We start from the raw sequence: 10090 nt of genomic DNA, 5'->3' as shown, positions 1-10090 counted from the left end.
TAAACCAATAAAAATAGCGGGAATCCCAAACTAAAACTAGGGTTAGAAGATCGGAGAGAAAGGAAAAAACAAGTTTGATGAGGTTATTAATTATAAATATATTATGTAATGTACTCTTTTGATTCAATGCATGGAAGGAGAATTTTTGGGTCTTTGATTTTGTGGGCAAAGAATGGACTTAGTATACAATATATAAAACAAAACTAGCACTTGAAATAAACGTATGGCCTAGTTGTTTGCCAAGCCCAAAAGAAAAGACCACTTGCTGCTTCAACCATCCCATATTTCTTGTGTACCCATGTGACCTAACAAACAGAGCACGCTTTGTTCTTTCTTAATAAGTCAATGTTATCAATTTATCATATTTCCGTTTCCTGCGTGGGAAACCTATTCATTCTCGTTTAATTCACTCTTATTTAAGATGGGATTGTTTAGCTAAAGCTGACACTATTTGATTTTTCTTTTCTTTGTAATATTTTATAATTTCTAGATATGTTTCACCCTCACACGAATACCCTCAAACCAACTGGTTCTCTACCTCCTCTCAAGATCAGAGATCATGCTTTGATTTCAGACAGAGTTGGAGAAGCTACTCGATCGCCGAAGATGGATCCCGGGATATGGAGCCGACTGCCGGAGGAGCTACTTGATCATGTATTGTCTCTATTGCCTCTAAAAGCATTCTTGAATCTCAGATCAACTTGTAAGCGTTTCAGGTCTCTTATATTTTCTCCTTGTTTTATGTCTAAACACTGTTCTTCTGGTTCACCTTTCTCTTCTTTTCTTTTACTCTCTCACCCTCAGTTTTATCATCGTTACTGTTTATATGATTCTATGATTGGTACTTGGCGCAACTTAAACTTATCACTCTCTTTTTTGCTACGCTGCACCGCTGGTGTGGGTGGTAGTTCACAATCTTGCACTCTTGTGTCATGCTCTAATGGGTTATTTTGTTTCTCTCTCCCCAACTCATGTTCTTTTGTTGTTTGCAATTTCTTAGCCAAATCTTCGAGGGTTATTGAATTTCCTCTTTACCCTTTTGGTTTTGAGTCACTTACTTTTGTTTCAACACCATTTGGGTACAAAATCTTTGTGCTATGCTCCAAATTGTCATCACTTTCAGCTTTACTTTATGATTCAAAAATGGGATCTTGGGAAACATTTGATAGTCTTGAGCCAATTCTAAGTGACAATTGTCATCAAGAAGGTGTGTATTTTAAGGGGTCATTGTATTTTTCCACGCCAGAGCCCTTTTCAATAGTTTGCCTTGATTTGGAGGAAGGAAAGTGGAAGAGATTTACCAATGAATTGCCAGAAGACATCACTTTTATTAGATTGGTAAGTGATGGTGAAGGGAAATTATATCTGCTCGGTGGAATTGGAAGAAATGGGATTTCAAGGATCATGAAGTTATGGGAATTGGGAAATGGAGGGAATTGGACGGAAATTGAAAGTTTGCCAGAAATGATGTGTAGAAAATTTGTGTCAGTTTGTTACCATAATTATGAACATGTTTACTGTTTTTGGCATCAAGGAATGATATGTGTGTGCTGCTACACATGGCCAGAGATATTGTATTACAAGGTTTCAAGAAGGACATGGCATTGGCTGCCTAAATGCCCTTCATTGCCTGATAAGTGGAGCTGTGGTTTTAGGTGGTTCTCATTTGTTCCAGAACTATATGCTGTTGTTTGAGGCATTTGTCCTTTCTGTCTCACTTTCTCTGTGAGTTGTGTTTTTCTTTTCCTTTTTCTTTTTTGCTTTACATATGTTCTGTATATTTCTAATAAGTTAGAAGCTTATTAGATTTGTCTGTTTGGATTTGGTTCTTTTTATGGATATTGAGAATCCTGGTTTTTGGATGCGTTTGTTAATGGCCGTTGTTCATAGTTTACGCTTTACACTAATAAAGCTTGCGGAAAATTTATCTAGCTAACCAAAATAAGTTAACTACACGAGTTTCAAACCTGAATTTTGATTAATAATTAATTGTTAATTATCTTATTTTCGACTTTGCGTGCTCAATCTTCTATTCTAGAACATTTATTGCAATACCCTGCGTATAATTCTTGAAACATTTGTTCATCTACTTTTGACGTAAAAACCATTTCAATCATCGTTTTTATCAATTCTTTCTTCCTCAAATTTCTGATTGAACTTGCTTTAGCTGTGTCCTCACCATTATAGAAGTTATGTACTAAATAATGGTTGGATCGGTAATAGTTGACTGTTAACGTTACCCAGGAGATTCCAAATCTGGAATCATAATTACTAGAATAAAAAAAATGTACACAAATTGTACACAAGTTGTATCCTTGTCTAAATACTATCATGAAAGTACTTATTCAAATAAGAACACACGTTGTATCGAGCATCGGATAACATCAATAATACCAAAACTGTTTAATCGTTATTGAAAGACATTACAATCTTTTCACCCGATTACATTGTGAGGTTTATATATATTAGTCTATTAGGTGACTTAAAATCTCAATTATCGAAGATATTAAAGATGGATTGGAAGTTTAGTTGGGTGTCTATTACTTCTAATGCATACGCCACATCTATTGAAGAAGAATAATAAAAATACAGGCCTGCTTTTGCCTTTGACTTTGCTGCCTATATCAGATGATTTTGACTCCACGTAAAACACATCCCAGCCGTCGAAATATCTAAAAGGGCATCTAGAAACTAAGAAAGTTCAAAGATAAAGATGCTCCCTATCCTTTTCTTTGTTTGAGGACTGGTGCAACACTAAAGGTCGTAATAGTATAAACCCACAGGCGATGTTCATCGTGTCAGAATAGAGGAGGATAAGAATAGAAAATAAATAGATAAGGAATGATAATTTCATGGAAGCGGGTTAGATTATACAAGGAATTTTTTCTTTTTTAGCAAAATACCATTAAATATAATAATAGACATTCTCTTTCTAATCTTTTGATTTCTTTAGTGATTTCCGATTTTATTTCTTCTCTTCTCTCATTTCTATAACCAAATAAAATAATGAAAATCGAAATTCTTATTCTACGAGCGTAACAAACAAAGAAATAGACAAAAAATATTTTATTTTTTATCTATTTAATTCTATATAGAAATTATAGTTGAAAAATATATCGATAAATGAGCTAAATTAACTCGTTAAAAAAAAATATGTGAACTCATTTGATAAATTTAATTAGCTCTATTTAAATTTATTTATCAAATTTATTTAATAAATGAATAAAACTCAAACTCGAATTTAAACATGTTCAAACTCTGAGTTCAATGGAGCTTGGTTGGATTAGTTTGTTATACAACTCCAACTAAAAGAGTAACTAGCTAAGAGTTGCTATACCGTCGGACGCCAATTTTTTCCATGTTGGTTTTGAAAATCACAGTTGAAGAAAATTGAGGGTTTTGTCATAAATAAAAGGTTTTTATTTTTTGTCTTTTCTCTTTTATTTATTATCGTCGTCTTGGGCAACTAATGACTTGTATTAAGCAAGTAGCGGTTGCATTCCTTAATGGTTTTAAGTAGAGCATTCAACGGTTCATTGTCTTCATTATCTCTAGGTTTATGGTAATAAATTATCAATGACGTCTATCTCATAGCATTATGAGATGAAAGTAGACCATCTACTTTTTATTCTTTTTACATTTTCCGAAACTGACCATCTACCTTTGAATTAAAGTATAGAGATCAATTATTACTGGATGGTTATAGCATAAATAGAACAAAAAAAAATTACCATCAAACTAAGATGCTACAAAAGTAGTTTAAAATCACTACAGTCTATAGTGAGTAGATAACTATAGTAAATGGCTTTATAAACCATTAGGACTTGCTTTTTGGGCTCTTTTATTTTCAGAAAGCAAGTAAATATGTTTAACAATTTTCACTCATGGACACAAAGGTTCATTGTACCTATATTAACACGACACTTTCTAACACATCGAATACTTAGAAAAAAGGATGTCCTATTATTTTTGTAACTTTACTCATTTTGGATACTTCGCGACGAGTTCGAGGACACTTTAATTAAAAACATCTTTAAAATTTTATCAGATTTTTAAATAAATTCATTAATAAAAAATTTATTATAGATAATTGTTTATACTTAAAATACAATATTAAACTTGAACTATATAGTCAATGGCAGCACCAGAAGATGGGTGAGACCCTTAATCAAGCATATGATATTTCATATTTCTCTGAATTCTACAGTCACATCATAATGAAATAGGACCTAGAAACCAAGGGAGTAGGGACAAAAAAGGTGCATCTCTCCAAAGTAAAGTCAATAAAACAAACCTCGACAAAAACCGAGCAGATATCCTAGTCGACAGCAATTAAATGACTTTGGGCAATCAAGCAAGCGGAATGAAAAATCCTATCAAAAGGAATTTAAAATATGGAGCCATTTTTTTTTTAAAAAAATGCCTCAATGAGGGGAGAAAATTAAAACAAGTTGTATAAAATAAAATTGGTATGATCATTCCTGTTGCTATTAAGTATAGACGATCAAGGCTTGAGAGAGAGTGCCAACCCAAACTTGGGATTCTTATGCAAGGCTTTCGTGTCGAAGGAACCAGAAATTGTTAGGAAGGACTTTGGTTTAAACTCATGCTGTACAAGAGCTCCAAGACTGCCGTGATTGTTTAGCTTTGTCTTCAGCACAGTCTGAGGATCAGCTACATAAGAACATCCAACCGTCAATGTGTTCTCGTTGTTGGAAAATGTGCGGTTGATCTCTCCAACTACAGTAAGCTGATTCATCATTTCCAGATGACGCAGATAGGAAACCTTAATTGAGTTTCCTTTATCAGCCCTAAGAAAACAATTGTTGTTAGATCATGAAAATATTAGTATCTTAACTTCAAGGAGCTTCCATTTTAGCGTTCAAAAATTAGCATGTAATCCGGTTTGCTGTCCCAAGTCCAACAACACAAAAATTGCACATTTTCAAATATAAAAATGAAAAATAAAGGCTCCATAGAAAGCCAGTTCAAGTAAGTTGTCCAATCTTGTTAGACGATAAATCCTTCCTAGGAGGAATTTTAATGTTAAGTTATGGATGAATGCACAAATTAAGGAGACTGAAGAACGTGCAAATTAAGGGGACTTACAAAATCACTGAAGCATTGGTATCTGGGCTGGTGTAGCTCACACCAGCATTATACTTTGAAAATTCACCAGAAGCTGTAGCATAGGAAGTTTCAGCACCGAAGGCAATGGTGGGAGTACCAATAGTTGCTGAGAAATCAACAATTGGCGTGTGGTTCAATCCAGCAGCTGCAGTGATACCGGCATGTTGATGAAAATACTGTACCTCCAACTGTGTTAAATTTAATAGACAGCCGTCAGTCCTAAAACAGTTCATCGAGTGCATACATGTCCAATTTAAACAAAAGCAAATTCAGTACCTTCCCAGAGTTGTAATCCGGCAATTTTAAAGAAGCAATGACTTTTGTGGATGATGGGAAATCAGTGAGTCTGAGGGTTGTTAGAATCTGCTCAATCAATTTAGTCATGTTAGAAACAAGATTGTGTCCAACTCAGTTTTGACAACAGAAATGAGCGAAGGTGTTACGTTTGATTGTGTATCGAGTTTGACATCAAGTGAGCCATTCTTGAATTTATGTTGTGTTGACACATCCCCGATGGACAGACCTCCCTTCTCAACCACATTTGAGGTGATAGCCTGAAGAGAAAAGAGATGGCATTATTACCCTCATTTTGTACTGAAAAAAAAAAAAAAAAAAAAAGAGAGAGAAAAAAAGAAGGCATGGTCGAGCTCTTGCATCTCATGCAACTCCAAGTGCTAAATGCATATTGCCTAAGAACTGGCAACAACTTTGAATCACATAAGAATGTAAGAAGGAACATAGGCTCTAAACAGAACATGTTAATTGGCCAAAAAGATTATCAACCAACCTTAGTGATTGTAACAAATAAAGTTTAATATATTCACTAAAGGCATATTATTCACAAATGACTTTAAATTAAATAGTTTCTAAAATTTGGCAAAAGATATTTGATATGACATCATTCATCTCCCATCATCAACTTTGGAAGGTCAGAAACATCATATTGTACCATACAGTAAAAGGGATTTAACATTTTCAGAGACTTTCATGAAGACATTTTACTTGTTTGCAGAAGACTCTTTCCACTTAAAGCGCAGAATCAACAACTTTAGGCTGTGTAACACCCATCTATACTCAAGACCAATATCACAGCGCCAACATATTTTCTCTGTAATTTTACATCTGTCTCTTTCACCTTTAGTCTCGACTTATTAATTAATTCTACATCTAGCTAACGCAGAATACTTCCTGTTCACTAACAGGAGAAACTCTGAGTCGTTGGATTCTAAATCAATCTCAAGGTTACTGAATTACCAGCTTATTTTATGTTTCCAAACTTATCGAATCAGGACACTAAGGACAACACGGTAATTTGCTACAAACCTAAAAATAGCTGACAACTCATTTAGACAGTAGTGTCTCCCTTGTTCTAAGAGTTCAAAAGATCATCCGCCACATCTTTTGATTTGTGAGAACGCGAGTGCAGTATGGGACCATTAAACTAAACCACAGTGCTAACCATTAGTGCATGAAAGAGTGTATCACAGATACTATAAATAGATATATCATGCAAAAAGGAGAACTTAATTGGTGCTAATTAGTTCTTAAATTAGGCATACAGTTCCCATGTGCTGAACCAGAACCTATACATATTTACTTATGTGCGACCATGTGTGCGTTTTGAAATTACTATTATCCCTTAATCCCAATCCAGATTTAGCTAAACGACGAGTAAGTGCAATTGAATCACATGTCCATAGATCCATGGCTACGGCATCAATTTAACAACCACAAAGAAAACAAATCCAAAAACCAAACAATTTGACTTTTCAATTCGTATTCAATGCGAAAAAATTTCTACAGCATTAAATGCGAAAAGCTGGATCCAAGCAAGCAAAAAAAAGGAACGAGAAATGATTGGAAATTATAACGAGAGAAAATGAAACAGAATCAGAGAACTAACCACTCCAGATTCAGCGCAAGAAGAAATTGCAAATTTCTGGTCGGTGCTGTAATCCTTGAAGAGTACATCTGCAAATGAAAGAGATAAATGAGAGGTGAGACAAAGAGAAAGACACGGTGAGGGAAGATCTACCTCTAGCTTTCTTGCCGAAGTCAGAGAAGAGCCCGGGTCCCTTGCTGCTCATAGTGATTGCAGAAAGAGAATAAAAATTTGGGGTTTTTACAGAGGAACGACAGAGCGAGGTTTATTAAAACCCCATCATTTCGGGGGTTCTAATTTTTATTTTACATTCTTTGGGGCAAACTTTCATTTCTTTATTTCTTTTTAGTTTATTTGTGATTTTGTATGAGAAAGAAACAAATGCATGGTGAATCTACCCATTACAACTGTTTCTAATCCAGTAATTATTAAAACTTTAAGTATCGATATGGGATCATAAATAAATATATGGATGGAATGAGATATATATATATATATAATAGTAAAAATATATACATATGCACATACTTATAATAAGATAGATTATTAAAGCCTAAAGATTAATTTTCGAATTTTAAATGTAGTAATTAAAATTCTAAGTATAAAATTACTACACAAATCACTTCCAATACCCTTTCAAAAAAAAAAAAAAAAATTCCAACACCTAATGATACACATTAATATGTTTAGATTGCAAAGTTTTTTTATTTTTATGATAAAAAATATTTATTTTTAAAATTTAAACGATACCTCATCTAAATAAAATATAAAAAATAAAGAAAAAATCAAAAATTTCTAAAAAATAAATAATCAATATTCATATGCTAACCGCTAAAAACATCGAACTACAACTATACATCGGTAATTGCTATTGAGCTACAACTATATGTCAGTCATTGCTATTGGATACTAGTTATCATAAAGTACATATTTTGAAAAAAAAAAAAAAGATTTAATAATAGATATTTATTTTGTATTATGTACTCAAAAAATTAGTTTGACAGTAACGCGTTTCGACATTGCAATAGATAAAGTTCGGGCGGCGCCTTACAAAATTACTTATTCTATATTTAGTTAAGTTTTAAAGTAAATTTTAATAAAATGAAATATCAACTAAGACAAATTATAAGAGGAAAACTTAAATTGCAATATTCGATTTTATTTTTTATTTTTCCACTAACATTCAAAGCAAAATATCGGAAATCAAAGGAAGAAAATTATTTATAGATAGAATTCTTGAATTATCCAACCTTAGAATTACAGCATTCTAAAGCAATGGAATTGAGATTGTAAGCAACGTACTCATTTCAAAGTTGCATTTGTAATTTTTTTCCCCCTCTTGTTAATTTATTTCAATTGGCTCAAAATCGTTTCTTTACTATTCTTGAAACCTTTCAGAAATGTATTTTTGTGAGGAGATAGAGAAGAAAATATTCAATTGCTTCAAGACTACTCATTCATGGAGGAACCCACCTGTTTCTTGATCGGGTAAAAAGAGAATCTTCATTATACAGTAGCATACGATCGAGAATGACTATGCAGATAAAATCATAAAGGTAGAACCCACATACCTAATTTTAAAAAGATGAGTGGCTCCATAAACATTTCTCCAGGTGTCAATTAAAAATAATAATAATGATATTTTAGATACTTTGTCTATTTGATTGTACATATTTATCCAGACGAGCTTTCTAGTTTGAATGGCAAAACCTTTATATTTCTCGATTTATAAGTATATGAATAACAATCATTTGATTGAAATAGCAAATATTGCCTTGCGTTAAACTAGTTTGGCAGCAACCCCAGGGGTAAAAATTATTTACGAGATTTATCATCGTGATTTAGATTATATATTGAATCTCTCATCAATGTAAATATTTTCGAAGTCGGCTTCGTTGTCTCCAAATATAAATGAAGATTATTTAAATTTATTATGGACCGAAAAGTGAATTCTCATTGAATTATTAAAAATAGAAACTAGTTTGGCAGCCAATGTTGTCGGCAAAAGATTTTTGCTGGCTAGCACCGTGTCCATATAGAGCACCAGAAAGTCAGAATTTTTATCATTTTAATCTAAAAACCAAGCAAGCATTTAATGTGTTAAAGCTAGTAGGCAATTTTCATTTAAGGATAATATTCATGTGACATGTATCATTTTTCCTTTCATATGTTGCACTTCAATTTATTCCTTGTCTTCAAGTTCCAAAACATATATTTATAAATTTACATTGTGATATTACTGTTAAAGCCATATATACGGAAGAATAAAAAATATACTAACATAAATGAAAAAAATCATCCATTTTACTCTGTGTTATATATAATAATTGAATCTCATATTTATCCTTAAAGCTTTTTTTTTTTTTTTTTTTTTTTTTTTTTTTTTTTTTTTTAACTTTGAAATTTTTTTTGTGTCCGTTTCCATTCCCAACAATATGCATGTATAAATAATGTAGTATATGAAATTTTGAAATCTTTTATAATGGTATAAAATGTTGGATGTAATGCAATAAGTAAAACCCTTAAAAAAAAATTAAAAGTCCCCTTATCTACTTTAATTTATAATATTAAAAATTACAAAATAAAAATTAATAATATCAAATAAACTCTCAATATCTAATGACATGTAAGTCATATGATTATTTTTAATTTTTGCACGAAAGTTTGAGTCATCCGATTAAAATATAAAGAGATAAAGCAAAATAATTTTAAAACGTATAGAATATTAAGCAAAAATAGATAAATATATAGGCATAATATTAATTTCTAAATTTAAAAATCTAATCCAATTAAAAACATAAAATAATTAAATTTTTAGAAAAAAGAAAGATAGAATACTAAATAAAAATAGATAAAAATAAATGCTAATAATTATCCTAATTAAATAAATGTCACAAAATAATGTAGCAACTAAAATTTTAAATAGTAAAAACCATGTAATAGAAAAATGGTATTATATAATGAACTTTCAATATATAGATAATTAATATGATAAGATATTCAAAATCATAACTGATATAAGTAACCTATTTATGTGTCCACGTGTTGCACGTGCAATTTTTTATATTATTTTAAAAA

At 31.7% G+C, this 10090-nt stretch overlaps 2 protein-coding genes across 2 annotated transcripts; one reads left to right on the top strand and one right to left on the bottom strand.

Moving 5' to 3' along the window:
• Positions 1 to 303: 303 nt before the first annotated feature.
• LOC105630850 (F-box/kelch-repeat protein At5g43190) lies at positions 304 to 1874 on the top strand. Its single transcript, XM_012212834.4, has one exon. It carries the CDS (start codon positions 493 to 495, stop codon positions 1693 to 1695), a length of 1203 nt encoding a protein of 400 aa, XP_012068224.1. The 5' UTR covers positions 304 to 492; the 3' UTR covers positions 1696 to 1874.
• Positions 1875 to 4156: 2282 nt separating this feature from the next.
• Positions 4157 to 7346, bottom strand: LOC105630851 (mitochondrial outer membrane protein porin 2). The gene is made up of 6 exons (XM_012212835.4): positions 7166 to 7346; positions 7034 to 7101; positions 5574 to 5684; positions 5407 to 5493; positions 5110 to 5318; positions 4157 to 4811 (listed from the first exon to the last, which is right to left on the bottom strand). The coding sequence occupies exons 1-6, from the start codon at positions 7215 to 7217 to the stop codon at positions 4505 to 4507; spliced, it is 834 nt and encodes a 277-aa protein (XP_012068225.1). The 5' UTR covers positions 7218 to 7346; the 3' UTR covers positions 4157 to 4504.
• Positions 7347 to 10090: the final 2744 nt, after the last annotated feature.

The sequence above is a fragment of the Jatropha curcas genome, chromosome 9 (assembly GCF_041381405.1).
Source record: "Jatropha curcas cultivar XTBG-Jc1 chromosome 9, XTBG_Jcur_1.0, whole genome shotgun sequence".
Lineage (NCBI taxonomy): Eukaryota > Viridiplantae > Streptophyta > Magnoliopsida > Malpighiales > Euphorbiaceae > Jatropha > Jatropha curcas.
This window is presented reverse-complemented; position numbering and strand designations above follow the sequence as displayed.